Source organism: Merops nubicus, unplaced genomic scaffold (genome assembly GCF_000691845.1).
Source record: "Merops nubicus isolate BGI_N331 unplaced genomic scaffold, ASM69184v1 scaffold4513, whole genome shotgun sequence".
In the NCBI taxonomy this organism is placed as follows: Eukaryota; Metazoa; Chordata; class Aves; order Coraciiformes; family Meropidae; genus Merops; species Merops nubicus.
The window spans coordinates 2,002-17,351 of NW_008599441.1; the positions used below are offsets into that span (position 1 = coordinate 2,002).

The 15,350-nt window shown below is 44.7% G+C and overlaps 1 protein-coding gene across 1 annotated transcript in view; it reads left to right on the forward strand.

Annotated features, from left to right (window-relative positions):
- Positions 1–220: 220 nt before the first annotated feature.
- NARS2 (asparaginyl-tRNA synthetase 2, mitochondrial (putative)) overlaps positions 221–15,350 on the forward strand; it is a gene marked incomplete at its 5' end in the record, with an annotated part of 51,503 nt that continues 36,373 nt past the window's right edge. Inside the window, 5 exons of the mRNA XM_008937373.1 lie at positions 221–330; positions 836–956; positions 1,653–1,793; positions 5,886–5,966; positions 15,088–15,188. Coding sequence (XP_008935621.1) covers positions 221–330; positions 836–956; positions 1,653–1,793; positions 5,886–5,966; positions 15,088–15,188 — 554 coding nt within the window. The remainder of the gene's footprint in view (positions 331–835; positions 957–1,652; positions 1,794–5,885; positions 5,967–15,087; positions 15,189–15,350) is intronic.

Here is a 15,350-nt window from a genome sequence, read left to right on the forward strand (position 1 = left end):
TGTTTCTCTTTGCTTTGAAGTCAGTAGAAAAAAATTGACCCTGGCTTTTTAAAAAAAATGACTATTTTTTTTTATATTGCCCCTAAAGGAAAATTTCATTTGATTTCAGTAAGAATTTCCAGTAGGCTTGAGGTAGCATGTCCAGCTCAGCTGGAAGAAGAGCATGACTACACAAAGTCCGTGCTCCACTGTAACAGATTTCTTCTTCTCTTACCTCTAGGGCTGGGTCCGCTCTGTCCGATCCCAGAAAGAAGTTTTGTTCCTGCATATAAACGATGGGAGTTCTCTGGAGAGCCTCCAGGTGGTTGCTGATCCCAGCCTGGAGAGCAGGTAGGTCACTTTGAGATGCCTGGAGAAATATCTCTGTTGAGGAGATATCTGTTGGAGGTATCTCCTGGGGTCTCTGTTCCTGCTCCAGTGGCTCCCCAGCAGCTGGCAGCTGACCACGGGGAGGGCCCAGCTGCGGTCTGGGGTCGCTGGATGTGTTTTTAGGATGGAGAGTCTCCAATTACTCTGTCTCCACTTACCTGAGGCCTTGTGGTTACTTGTTCTTTTTCTATAAGCCTGGTTTGTCCCCACCATGAGCACCTTCTAATAAAAGCCCATCTCTTTTCCCCTCACTTGTCTAACATTCCTACCTTGTCCTAAATTCATCTGTAACTTTGGGAATCATTTCACATTGCCACCTATGAATTTAATAATTTTTCATTTCATCAGTTTGAGTATCTCTTGTGAGCTCAAGTGGTCCAGCTAAATGAGCAGGAATCTCTTTTCTGAATGTAGTTGACTTTGTGTCGGTGCTTAGTTAAGATGTTGCTTTTTCTTGGTTTCTTAGAGACCTGACTTTTGGAAGTGCGGTGGAAGTACAAGGAAAACTGGTCAAAAGTCCTCATCAGAAGCAAAACATGGAGCTGCAAGCAGAAACCATCCGTGTGGTGGGAGCTTGTGATACTTGGGTATGTCGCTGCAGCAGGAGTCCAGCTGGTAGGACTGCTTTGGAAATGAGTTTCAAGAAGTCCAACTATCTGGCAAAGTGTGCTCCAGACTGTACTCACGTTGAGTGGTCCTACAGGCTTGGATCTGTCAGTGGAGCCTGTAGGATAAGTCAAAGTAGGAGCACGGGATCACCATGGCAGCTTTCTTCTGGGGCAGAGCTGCTTCCACAGGGAAACTTGCACCTACTGGCAGTTAGGAGTGTGCATCTGTGCCACCCTGAAGCACTTTCCTGTGCCACAGGTGGTTTACCTGGTGTGTCCCTTGGGGACACAAGTTGGAGGAGCAGTGGGGCTGGCAAAACACTCTGGATTGTGCGGGTGGAAGAACCGTATCTGCTGTGGGCACGTTTGGAACCAGCTCTCTGCTGCAGCAGGGAGATGAGCAGCTGGATTTCAGGGGAGCTCAGCATCCAAAAGGTCGAGCAGAGCACTGCTACCTTCTCTTGTGTTTGTGGCTCTTGCTCTGCTCTAAGTATTGTAAAATCCACAAAGTAACGAGAAAAGACAGGCAAAAGTATCTCTCTCTCTCTGTAATGATTGAGGTCTCCTAGGGAGAGATGGTACTCCCTGAGTAGGAGAAAAACTGCATTGCAGTGCAGTGTAGAAAAGCTCCATTGGCTCCAGGTGCTCATCCTCGGTTTTCTCCCCTGCTTGCAGTCGTTCCCGCTGAAGCTGCGGCGGCGGCACCCGCTGGAGTACGTGCGGCAGCTCCCCCACCTGCGCTGCAGAACCAGTGCCCTGGGCGCCCTCCTCAGGATCCGCAGCGAAGCCACCGCTGCCATACACTCCTTCTTCCAGGTAGTCCTGCTGCCCTGAGCTTCAGGGGGAAAGCACTCCCCGGGTTTGGCATCCAGGAGGATGTTAGGAGGACAGGAGGGTGACATCTTGACTGCAGGGTGTGGATTTTAGATGCGGGGACTTTCTTACCAGGCATGAGCCTGGCTGAGGCCTTCACCAGACTGTAGCTTATGGTCAGGTTTGCACATCTGTGGTCTTGTTAGCATCTTTCCACCCATTTCCTGTTAGTTTTTGTATCCCTTTCACCAAGTTGCATTGTAGCTGCCTGCGAGCATGGGTGGCCTGTGGAATACAACATAATGTGGAGCTGTTTAACCCATCCCCAGCAGTGACCTTATGGTCCTGGGACAGAAACCTCCTCCCACATGGAAAAACTTATGATGCAGGAAAGCTCCCAACAAAATGATGCAGAGCTTCATGTTCTTCTCAGTCCTTACCTTCCTACAGCTGTGTTACAAGCCTCAATGGATGCTGTTAGCTGAGAGTGGGACACTCCTGGTCTGGTGCATTTCAAACTGATGATGGGTGAGAGGCACCTGCATTTTGTGACCGTGTCACTCTTCAGCTGTGGGCAGTGGACTCACTCCAATTCCAGATGCCAGAGAGAGGCTGTGCAGCTCTGTGTGTGAGTAGATAAGGAGAGGTGGTGGGTCCTTTAGTGCAGCTGAGCCCTTTCTTTTAAAGCTGTTTGTTGAGGTAAACATGGTTTAGTTTCAGTAAACTGTCCTGAGCTTGAGTAGAATCACATTCAGAGCATTCTGATTACAAAATTCCTGTGTAGTAATTAGTATGGTCCAAAGAACAGGTCAGAACTGTTAAAATTGAGTTTCCAGATATGCAGCTCTTTGTCACCTGCAGTGGCAAAAGAAAGTTTGCCCGCTCTGGGAGTTATCTTTATCAAATCACACGGTATTTAGAAGGGGTTATTTTTTTTTAAGAGCCTAATAGCAGTACTGTGTCAGGTAAAGCTGCTGGTGGTGTCAACATGGTTCCTGCTGGTAAGACAGGACCCAGCTTTGTTGGAAATCGGTCTTTGCTGGTGTCGGGCCACTAGGTGGCAATGCCTGCAACCATTTGTAATTCCAAAGATGGGCTAGGAAGCCAGCCGAGATAGAAAGTGTCTTATTCTGACAGAGGCTTTACTTCTCCAAATTAACTCCAGCTCAGACTCTGACAGAACTTCCTGTTTAAAATGCTCAAGAACAAAGCGGTAAAAATTAGTGTTGTTAATTTAGCAGCAGCAGCTAAAGTTATTTTTAAAGGGAAAAGGAAGATTTGGCCCCAGACCTGATATTTGCAAATGCTTATGTCACAACTCCCCTGGCACTAGAAGCATCTGTGGTTACTCCATTTCTGATGGAAGGAGAGCGGTCTTTTTAAATTGCCACTTTCATCATCCCAGGAATATTGCAATTTCCAAATTGACAATGTCAGAACATGTTAATAAGTAGAAAGTATAATCTGAGTGTATTCACTGTGTGAAGATTTAAAGAGCTTAATGATGAAAGAGAATTGAGGGCTTTTTGAATACACACCCAAAGTGGCCAGAAGGGCAGGAAGGGGATCCTGCCCCTCTGCCCTGCAGTGCTGGGGCAGCTCTGGAGACCTCAGCACAGCAGAGACAGGGACCTGCTGGAGCGGGGCCAGAGGAGCCCCAGCAATGAGCCGAGGGGGGAACCCCTCTGCTGGGAGCCCAGCAGGAGAGAGTTGGGCTTGGGCAGCCTACAGAGGAGAAGGCTCCAGCTGGGGAGACCTTCTGTCCTCTCAGTGCTTAAAAAGGGCCTTGAAGAAAGATGGGGACAGTCTTTTTAGCATGCCCTGTAGCAACAGGACAAGGGGTGATGGTTTTAAACAAAAAGGGAGAGGTCTGTGCTAGATAGAAGGAAGAAATTTTTACACTCAGGGTAGTGAAACACTGACCCAGGTTGCCCAGAGAGGTGGTTGCTGCCCCATCCCTGGAACCGTTCCAGGTGAGGTTGCCAGCTCCGAGCAACCTGCTCTAGTTGCAGATGTCCCTGCTCCCTGCAGGGGGGTTGGACTGGATGACCTTGGAAGGTCCCTTCAACGCAAACCGTTCTATGATTCCCTGGTTCCCTGGGCAAAGCAAGTAGTCTCTGGGCTATATATGGAATTGTGGCAGAGACCTGCGTTTTGTATTCATAGGCTTAAACTACCTTCCAGCTCTGGAGCCCTCAACATGGGAGAGACATGGACCTGTTAGAGTGTGTCTGGATGAGGCCACAAAAATGATCAGAGGGCTGGAGCAGTTCTCCTAGGACGCCCGGCTGAGAGAGCTGAGGTTGTTCAGCATGGAGAAGAGAATGCTCCAGGGAGACCTTCTGGCAGGCTTCCAGTACCTGGAGGGGCTTACAGGAAAGCTGGGCAAGGACTCGTTACAAGGGAAAGTAGTGACAGGATGAGGGGCAATGATTTTAAACTAGAGCAGGGTACATTCAGATTAGGCATTAGGAAGAAGTTCATTACTATGAAGATGATAAAAGACCGGAACAGAGAGAGGTGGTGGAGGCCCCATCCCTGGAGATATTCAAGGTCAGGCTTGATGGGGCTCTGAGCAACCTGCTCTAGTTACAAATGTCCCTGCTCCCTGCAAGGGGGTTGGACTGGATGACCTTTAAAGGTCCCTTCCAACCCAAAGCATTCTATGATTCTCTGGGCAAAGTAAGTAGTTTTGGCTCCAGAACTTCTTTTTGTGTAGGAACTGGATCTTGGTGAGGAGCTCCTGCCAGGTGTTTGGCAAGCCAAGATAGCCTAGAGCTGCCTGCAGGGACTCTGCTCCCTCTTGTTTGTGTTATGGTACTCCCACAAAACTTGCTGCGTGTCCATGCGAGCTCTTTGGCCCAGACTAATTCTAGTTTGATTCCCAGGATGGACAGCAGACACTGCTCCTGTCTTCTTCACCTTTGAACTTGGCTGGTGGTAAGGAGCAGGACCTCTCATGTGAATGGTAGATTTATGTTATTCTGGTAAAAGCTGCAAGACTAAGCTTTTAGGAAAATATGCTTTTTTTAATCTCTTTTTCATTAGTGTTATGCATAAATAGACAATGGGTTATGCTACATCAATGCCTGTATCATGGTAATAAGGGCACACCCTGATTTTGAAGAAGTTCCCTTTCTGCTAGATATTAGTGATGCAAGAGAAATGGAGTCCTTTGTTAGAGCTGGAATCAGCTCGTTCCAGGTTATTGTTTGCCTTGCCATGATCTCTGTGCTCCACCAGTGAGCTCTGTAGTGAGACTATGTGAGGAAGGTGACAGTAGACTTCTGTTCCTGGGTTTTCCTCTAACATGCCGGATGTGGTTGTCTGAGGTCTGCTTAATGTACCCATCCCCTGAAAATTGGGCTGCAGCTGGTTTAGCAGCCTATGGCTGCACTGCAAAGAAACTCAGAGAACAGGAGCTCTTTCTTCATCCAGCCTTCCTGGCTTCGGAAGCCTCTGATGGATCTATCAACGATTACATGGAATCCTCCACGTACCCAGAACATGGCCAAGCCAGGGTCGTATGTCTCATAAAATCAGTTTGACTTTGGTATCTAGATGATGTGAGGTAGGACAGATATTTTCATGGTGGTTGAGTGTTTTTAAGGCTTCTTTCCCATGGAGTCTGTGATTTCTGTCATCTAACACTTGATCGTTTCTCTTAGTGATGAACACTGAGAGAGTGTCCTCTGCCTAACCACCAGCTTCCAAAATACTGGAAAAAAAATATAGTATTGAGGCCATAGGAGTGAATTTGATTGAAAATGTCCAAAATTATATAAATATCGGAGGTGAGAAAAAAGGGGAATGGTGTAGAGATGGGTAGTTGCAAAAACCTGCAGCAATGGCATAAATCTCATTTATTTATGAAATGTGGAGGAATAAACATGAGTAGTAACCATTGATTTGTAAATCTTGCTCGCATTTGGTTAGTCCTCTGTCTTTGTCCACGTAAGGCAGAAGTTGCCTAAAAGAGAGCATGTGCTGGCTGGGGACTAATAGATGAGCTCTGATGTGTGCTGGTTGATGTCACCCCTGGAGTTAGCATTTGGTATCTTCAGCTAGTTAACTTTAATATTCTGTCTGTTCCAGGATAATGGTTACGTGCATATTCATACCCCCATAATTACATCAAATGACTGTGAAGGTGCTGGAGAACTCTTCCAAATTGAGGTGAGTTGGGTTGTGTAAAGTTTGTTTTGATTTTTGCTTGCAGAGCAAGTCTGGAGTCATTGAAGGCTAGAGGAAGTATTTGTCTTCACAAAACCTTTCCTTTATGTACTTCGGTGATTATTTTTTTAATATAGCAGCCCTTTGCTTCAACTAATAATTTAGACAGAGTTAAACAGATGCATTACTTCTTTTTTTAATTGCTGTTTTGTGCATTAATCAGCACCTTCTGTACCAATGAGGTTTTGCTATGGAAAAGTTTGCAAAGAACAACAGAGGGAGGTGGAACATTTTAATAAACAGAAAGTTGTCATCATAAGAGCCCAAGAGGTGGGATGAGAGATTCAGGGTGGCCTACTACATGCAAATATTTCTTAGCTTTGGAATGAAGAATATAATTCACCATGCAAGTCAGCAATACCTAAAACTCCTCCTCGCCTGTGTAGGTATTCCCTCCCTACAAGTTACTCCTGTTGTATGTCAGAATTCTCCCCCAGTATTGCTGGGTCTCCCCATCCATCCACCAAATGACTGCCACAGTCTGTCATTATTATGAAGTACTTCACACTGTGGGTCAAAACCTCCTATGAAACTTAAATACAGCTGTAACTGCTAAGAACTTACCCACGGATTTCTCATGATTCTTAACCCCCACATCCATAAATCGTAAGAAATTCCATCTGCCTTTTGCACTTCTGTATTTGAAATTCACAATTCTCTCTCAAACAGTTAGATCTATTGCCACTTTGTTTATTGTCTTGAGCCTTGCTGGTGAATCCTCTGTAAGCAAAAGAAAAATGGTTGAGGTAGCAGTTGCTTGCTGCAGGATCATGTCTTCTGGTCTCTGCACACCTTCAGGAGGAAAAGCCTCCATGTGCTGGTTCATCAGAGTCTCAGGATCAGGATAACCTGCACGACTGGTGCTTCCCTTCCAGACCAGTACACATGGCTCAGCTTTTTGCTTGCTGGAACAATAGAGTTGATTAGCTAAACTAAATTGTTCCTGTTTAATTGAGATGCCTTAATGGTACCAAAGGTTCGTTCCAGGCTGTTGCATGCAAATTAAGATGTGAAAACAAGTGACACTTAATGATGAGAACATTATACAGTTTGCAGCTGTACAGAGTATTACGTCTTTGGTACAAATTGTATCCACTTGAAAGCTGTGGAGGATGCAGGACTAGGGCGTAGGTGGTGAGCAGTAACAGAAGCACTGATGCAAATGGTGACTGAGGTGCTAAAGTGTGAGTCTGAAGTTTGTGTAAACTGCATCCTAACTAAATGCATAGTTGAAGGCAAATGTCTTGCTCTCTCCCCAGTGTGATTGCTTAGGTGTAAATAATACCTCTCTTGGAGAAATGTGCTTGAAAGGTGAGTCAGATCCCATTAAACGGTCTGTGCCACAAAGAGCAAGCTTCGAAACCCATTTTGTGGGAAGTTCTCCCTGATTTCCTATTTCTTCTTTGAGTACTGCATTGTCTGGCGTGATTTAGGACTTGGTGTTGTCTCTGCAAAGCTCTGTTCAGGGTTGGTCTTGGCTAGCAGAGATCCAAGAGTACTTGCCCTCCTGCTGTGACCACTCCACTGGAGCAGTGACACAGTTTCTTGACAGTGGAAATCTGGGGCAGATTAAGCCTGCCTTGGACCATGCATTTGAGGCTGTCAGACATAAAAATAAGGATGACAGAGATGTGTCAGACATAGAAATAAGGGTGTGGTGTTTGCAGCAAAGCCCAGGATCTTTATAAGCTTTTAATCAAACCAACCATCGAGACATTCCCCGTCTGCTGTATTCAGTCACTTTTTAAACCAGCCTTTAGTTCACTGCTTGCACAGGCCAAGGGAGAGAATAAATTCCTGTTCCTCTCATATTTGAGCAGTAGCCAAGAATTATGGTGATGGGAATCAGTGAAAGCAACCAGCAAATTGGATTCTTTAATTTAAAAAGTGTTTGAATCCTGTACTTAAAGTTCAAATGCCCATCTTCCAGTTGTGACCAGAACACAAATTGGTGTCTTAGTGCTCCTGGATTGGTAGTAGTTACAATACACCTGTTGCTTACAGATTGCTTTTTCTGCCTTTTCTTTAAAAAAAATTTAAAAATTTAAAAATGCTCCTTTGGGCATATAAAACTGATAATCTCCCCAGTTTAGCTGTCCTGCTCCAGGTGGAGTAGGTTGAAAACTGGTTGAGTAGCCTTTAGGAGCCAAATAGAGGCTCCTTTGCACCCACTGTGAACCATTGCCTTTTAATAGCTGTCTTCTGACTGGCACAGCTTTAATCCTTTTGACTAATGTTTGATGGCTACTTAGGCCTATGCATTCTTTGGAAATTTGGAAAATGAAGAGAGCAGGAATCTGGTTTAACTTTAGATTTGAAGAGGTGGGGAAAAAAGTATCTTGAGTTAGAAGGAAAAGGCATTTTGAAGGCATCTGGTCTTTGATTCCTAGACCTCTTAATCCTGTAGGATTTGTGTGTGTTTATATGTTGAGCTTCCTCATTATCTTTGTTTGATTGTGGGTGTACTGATTAGTCTGTACATAGCTTTGGCTGGGAGTTCTCATACTAGGACTTGGGATGGGGGAGAATCCCTTCCCTCTCTGCTGGGCAGATCAGTTCAGCTAAATATTTTTAAAATGAAGTACTGTAACAGTAAAAAGAGGGCAGTAAGCAGAGGAGATTATTTTTAAAAATAAATACAGCATAAGATGGTAATAACTCCAGAGATATCTTTTGCAGTCGAGATTTTCTCCACCTGAAAAGTGCAGGTTTGAAGAGAAACTGCCAGAAATGTGAAAACAGCCAGGCAGACCCTAACCCATGTGGAGAACATCAACACCAACTTGGGGATTTCTGTCTACCTGTGGTGGAACCCTGGAGGGAGGAAGCATCTTGCTTGTGCTGCCTTCTTTAAAGTAAATTTACTGGAAACACCAAAAGAGCTTTGAATAATAGAAGATGAGTTTTTAGTAGAATGCAAAGTAGGATGAAGTAGTCCTTGAAATTGGGGGAACACAGATCAGCAGGGTGGGACAGGCCTTTTTATTTTAATCTCAGAATAAGTCCTCTGCACCAGCAGTTTTAGCATGTCAGGGCAGATACTTTCCATGCTCTTTCCTTTTCTTCTGAAGTCTAAAATTCTTAGCAGCTTTGTATGTTCCAAGAAACTTTACCCAGTTCCCTTCTGGGGTGGCTTCCTAGGAAATCTGCCTCTCCTTTGTCTCTGTGACCTGGCTGCGTGTCTGTTCCCTGCTATTTTCAGTAGCCTCCCACTCTGTCTGCAGTGTTGAACGCTCCCTGCTTTCTGGGTCTCTTGCTCTGTCTTTTCCACTTGGCTCCCTGGAACGTTTCCTTGTTTGACTCTCCTCAGCTGCTGTGGAGAAAAAGTGGAGGCTCCTCTGCATTCTGAAGAGACTTTCTGGCCCTGGATGCTCCAGACAGTGTGATGAGGCCCTGGACAGCCACTTCCCCTGCTGCTCAGCTGCAGCCTTCCAAAAGAACTCGGCATGCAGTGAGTTACAGAGCACAGCAGCTCTGTTGTAATTCACAGCTCTTTAAAGTTGATCTCACATGTATCTTGTATTGCCCGTGACTTTATTCCCACCTGGGCACCTCGCTCTTCATGTAAGGAGCACTCTACCTGTTGGCTCCAGCAGAGGTATTGTGTCCTCTCTGTCAGGCTTGTGTCTTCCCACACCCATCTAGGTGGTGTTTGACTGGGCTCAGGGTCTGGATCAGGCTATTCCTGGAATATACTCCAGCCCTGGAGGGGCTCGAAAAATGTGTAGACATGGTACTTGGGGACAGGGTTTAATGGTCATGGTAGTGTTGGGTTGATGGTTGGACTTGATGCTCTTGGAGGTCTTTTCCAACCTTAATGATTCTATCATTCTAACTTCATGGCTCTGACAGAACTATGTGCTTGCTGCTAAATGTCCAGAAACTAACTCAGACCACTCCTTTGGTATGGCTCAAAAATAACCTCGACAGCACCAGGGAGAGCTGGGATCTGCTGGGGAGAATGGCAGCTAAACATGGCACAGTGTCTGTCTGGTGTCACAGTCTGGGAGACTGGGACTTCGGAGAGGTGCTCAGCAGGGATCTGAGGAACTGAGCTGAGCCAGGGCTTGCTCTTGCATTTTCTAGCTCTTCCAGTTTCTCCTTGTTTTTGTCTGGTTCACCTCTGCCTGTAATCCCAATCCATGTTTGTGAGATGTTTGTCTCAGCAGAACCAGCTGCTGTTGCCCAGTGTAAGTCCAGCTGATAAGGGTTAGGACTGGAACGGCAAAGAGGACTTCTTGGAAGCGATGAATTTTGCAGTCGTTGGCTAAAAGGGAAAACCCAGTGATGTTTATAGTGGGACATCACAGAGGGCAAATCTAGATTGAAGATATGGTGCTGTGAAGCTTCAGCAGTGTGGTGCTGTGGGCCTGGGCTAGAGCCACAGCAGTGATTTCTATGAGCTCTTCAAGTCTTCTCTGATCCTTCATGCATTTGGCTTCATAGAGTGAAAGACACAATCCAGTGGTTTGTACTCTCCTGAAGCTAGCTGCCTCAAGTAAAAGTTAATACAAGACTGACATCAAAGGGAATAATTTTAAATTAAATCATTAGACATTTGAGGAGATGGAAACAAAACAGGTACTAAATCTAGTTATTCTCGTATTTAGAATGAGAATGAAATGCCTTTGATGTTGACATGGAGTTCTGGTATGTTTATAAAGCACCTTTACTCTGAGACACCAAGACATTCATGCAGATTCCTCCTCCTTCTTTCTCTGTTGTAATTTGGGTAGTTTTCAACTAGGGAATGGAGAGGACTTGAAAGCAAACACATTATTTCCCCCTGATCTTTTATCAAGTAGGTATTTTGGGGCTGGAAAATGTGAGAAATGTCCCATCAAATGGAAATAAAAGCACCACAGTATTGTTGCTTTATTTTGATCGTCATGGACAGGAAAAGCAGTGTCACTCAGTGTCAGCAGTGAAGGGGTGGCATCACCCACTATTTATTACTGGTCTTCTACCAGTGGCTGTGGTTGTTAATAATGTAGCAGCAAGCTTGATCTAAAAGGCTGGGGATAAATCTTGGGCACAGGCACTTGAAAACATTGGCCTGATCCTGTGTGTGAATGTATGAACTGGAGGAACCACCTCTAGTGGGTTAGCTGATGTTTGCACACATGAAATGTGGCCAGTTCCAGGGTACCCCTTGCTGAAGGGGTCCCTTGGGAAGGAGATGGGAGACATTTCCTTTTCCCTGCCTAGCAAGGGGCTTGACACCCACAACACCCATTCATCGAGTTTGTGTCTCAAAATGAGCAAGAGGAAGTGGGCGACAGGCAATCAGATGGTGATGGGGGAGTAAAATTGTCTCTAAATATTGCCATGATCCCCCTTCACCTTCCGTTGGAAGCTGTCCAGGAGCTGCTCACAGTGCAGACACGCATCTCAGGACCTCTCTCTGGCCTCTCAGACTGGCTGCAGGTTTTTTAAGTCCAGCTGAGACTTCTCACACTCGTCCTCCAGTCACTTACTGTTGTGTCTTTCTCCCCTTTCCCTCCTTGAGATTACATCTGATTTGGAGAATGAAAAATGACACAAAGTCCTTATAAATAAACCAAGCCTCAGCTCCTGAAGACAGCTGTATCCTGTTTGTGGATTTGGGGGGAGGTGTTGAGATTGCATGGCTGATCTCTTCTGTTCTTTTCCTACTTTCAGTCTGTCTCTTTCTACTTTTTTGGAAGTTGCATCCTACAGGATTAGGTGGGATTTTTCACTGGTGGGACCAGGAACGTTGCTGAACCTAAGTTTGCAAGTAGGAGAAATTGGAGTGGTGTGTGGCTGTTCTCTGTGGCGTTCTGGCCGTGGCTCTGTGGCTGTGCTGTGTGGGCGTTTGTATGTTATATTAATATCCTGACTGTTTTGGGGCAAATACTCTGGGTTTATTTGAAGAAAACAATAGGAGCATACTTCAACAAAACCCAAAGATGCAATTTGGTTTTTTAGAATGCAAAACCTATGAAACAAAGGAAGCAGTCTTGGGGTTACAGCCACAAACTGTCTATTTTCTTTGATCTCCAAGGAGCAAGGCAAGCTTGCTCTTTTTCTTTAGTGTGATGCTGTGAAGAGATAAAACTCCCTTGTGATCTGAGGTCTTTGGCAGTCTCTGTTTTATCTTTGCAATGAGTAGCAGAGCTTTTTGAGAACAAAAGCAACGCTTTCCAACTCATTGAGGAAAAAATAGCAGGTTGTAGAATATCAAAGGCTGACAAACAAGCCTGAGCTTAGCAACCTCCCTGTGACAAGGCAAGTTGGAGAGTAGGGTGGCTGGAGGCAGTGACATTCTTAGCTGAGCTAGTAACACTTACCCTTACTCCTAGGAACTTCGAAAAATGGGCATTTCAAACTTACCTCAGAGGAAAGTACTTGTTTGGGAGTGAACATAGATCAGCCAAACTTCAGCTTAGCTTCGAAGTTTCTTTCTGTCTTTCTTCTGAATCTTTGATTCCTCCAGGGCTTAGGGATGACACTAAAATATAGAAAATGCTAGAAAAAAAATCTCATTTATCCCCATGTTTTTTTTTTAAATCACAGTTGTGACCTCTAGAGATGCTCTAATCCATCTCACTGTGCTCAAAGAGGGTCACCTATAGCAAGTCGCCCGGGACTCTGTCCTGCTGAGTTATGATTATCTCCCTAAATGGAGACTTCACATCCTCTCTGGGTGACCTAGTCTAGTGTTTGAACACTCTCACAGTAAACAAAAAATTTATTCTTGTTTTCAGATGAAATTTCGTGTATCTTTTTAAAAATCTGTGTCCATTGCCTCATATCCTCTCAGTGAGCACAGCTGAGATGAGTCTGGTTTCTTCTTTGTCCCCTTCCATCAGGTATTTATACACAAGGCTAAAATCCCCTTGATGCCTTTTCTTCACACTGAACAGTCCCAGCTTTCTCGGCCTCTCATATGAAACATGCTCCAGTCATCTTTGTGGCTGTTTACTGGATTCACTCCAGTATGTCCACGTCTCCTTGTACTGAGGAACTTCATGCAGTGATCTTGGAGAGTCACCAGTGCTGTGCAGAGGGGAGGGGTCCCCTCCTTTGACTTGCTGGTGATCTGGTGATTTTCTCTGCCATGAGGATTCCTCACTGTTAGAAGGAAGAAATACTTTACTATGAGGGTGATGGGACACTGGAAGAGATTGCCCAGGGAAGCTGTGGACACTCCATCCCTAGAAATGTTCAAGGCCAAGTTGGATGGGACTTTGAGCAACCTGCTCTTGTGGGAGGTGTCCCTGCCCATGGCAGGGGGGTTGGAGCTATGTGATCTTTAAGGTCCCTTCCAACCCAGGCCATGCCATGATTCTGTGATATGATTATGGTTGGCTTGATGTCTGCCAGGGAATTGGTGAAGCATAATCCTTGTGCTCAAATTACTTTTAAAGTGCTCAGCACTGAGGTCTTCTAGTTTTTCTTCTGTGCCTGTAAACTGAAAAACAAAAACATACCATCGCTTTAATGGGACTCTTTTTTTAGAGTGCTTTTCATAATGAAACACTGAACGTGCTGAATTTTCCATTACTCATAGCTTTTTTTATGCTAATATTATCTGGTAACCTGGAAAATTATGCAAAACCTGAAATGAAGCAGTTTATATTTTGGTGCCTATCTAATGCATATGCTGTGATGGTTCCAATTCTGTGTTATTTCAGTACTGGGGTTTTTGAAGACTGAATAACAAGGCTTCAGAGGATATTGCATTCTTTTTTTTTTTTCCTTTTCTGATTACTGTTTGTCTTTTTGCAGTGGAAACAAATTCATTTGCCCATGAAAAGGAAATAACACTGGGTTTAAAAGTCTTTATGAAAAGTCAGTGCACCTGACAGGGAAAATTCTCCTCCATTTTCTCGTCAGGCTTGGAATTAAATTTTGAAGGCAATGCTGTGTGAAGCTTCTAACTTCCAAACAATAGAGATTCTTCCCTTCCCCCCTCACTATTCATTTGGTAGGAACGAGTGAATAACAATACCTATATTTGGGGTCCGAGTTGGTGGGCTGGCATCTGTCTTTTGTGTGTTGCTGGGCAAAATGTTCTTCAACAGCTGTTCCATTGGGATTCACTTTGTGTGTCTGCACTTCCTAGAAACATGGGATATGGTTTCTCCACCTGCTCCTAAGGGCCTAGTTAGACAGAGCCCTTAGCTATATACATATTACTTTACTGAGGAGCCAAAAATCAGAGGCAGCTCTAGAAAATCTGCTTTTCTACCATTCTTGTTCTCAGCCTTGCTTGTAAAACTGTGATTACGTCCTTCCTGACACTTTATTTTACATTGTTACTTCCTTCCTTTCTACAATATCATACCTAATTCATCTCATGGATGTTTAAACACATAAGTTTCATGATTCTTTTCTTCAAGTGAAATTTAAAGCTCCTGACATAGCCACATCCAAAGGCAAGAGATGAGAAGTGAAGAGCTACATGTTCTTTTGGCTTTGTACAAGCTCTGTGCTGCCCACAAACTCTTTGAAGCTGATTAGGTGATCTCTAGGGTCCCTTCCAACCTAAGCCATTCTGTGATCTTAACAAGTTACTTCCCATTCACCTCATAACTAATTGCCAAGGATTCAGTTTACAATCCCTGTTAGCTTGGCAAATATCTGAAAGACCTTTGCTGGGTGACTCTGGGGGTGTGTGTGCCACAGTTCACAAACATGTTCTGCAAATTGTTGTGACACACACAACCCATCTCCTTGTCAGTCACTAAAGTTAGAGGTGGGAGTTGTGGTGTTTCTCACTTAAAGTACATCCTTTCACTGCACAGAGACACTATTTGCATCAGAGCCCTAGAAAGTGAAGTTCCCAAGGATGCTTTATCTTGTGGGGTGGGTTTCTTAGTGTGTGTTATTGGATCAGATGTTAGAGCCCATTAGCAGCCTGAGCAAAGATGGGGAACATTTTATCACAAATTGCCACACTGTTGGATTCCATCTCAGCAGTGTTGGGCTTGAATCTCATGGAATCTCTGAAGACAAAGAAAAAGGCAAATAAGCCAGGAGCTGTGCTTTTTATTCAGATACTGATAGTCTGACTTCTTGCTCGTTTTTTGACTTCCAGAGATCAAATGAGGCAAGGGAATCTTCAGAAAAGACCCATTTCTTCAACGTGCCTGCCTTCCTGACAGTTTCTGGCCAGCTCCATTTGGAAGTGATGGCGGGGTGAGCAAAATGTGACATTTTTGGCTTCATCTGTGGAATATTCTTGGTTGGTGATTTTGCCCTATTGGTATCCACGCGTGTCAGGAAGGAATTGAGCAGCAGTGGCTGGGTGATGGTGTGAGAGACCAGTGTAGGCAGGGGAAAATTAGACTGCTTTTTAAT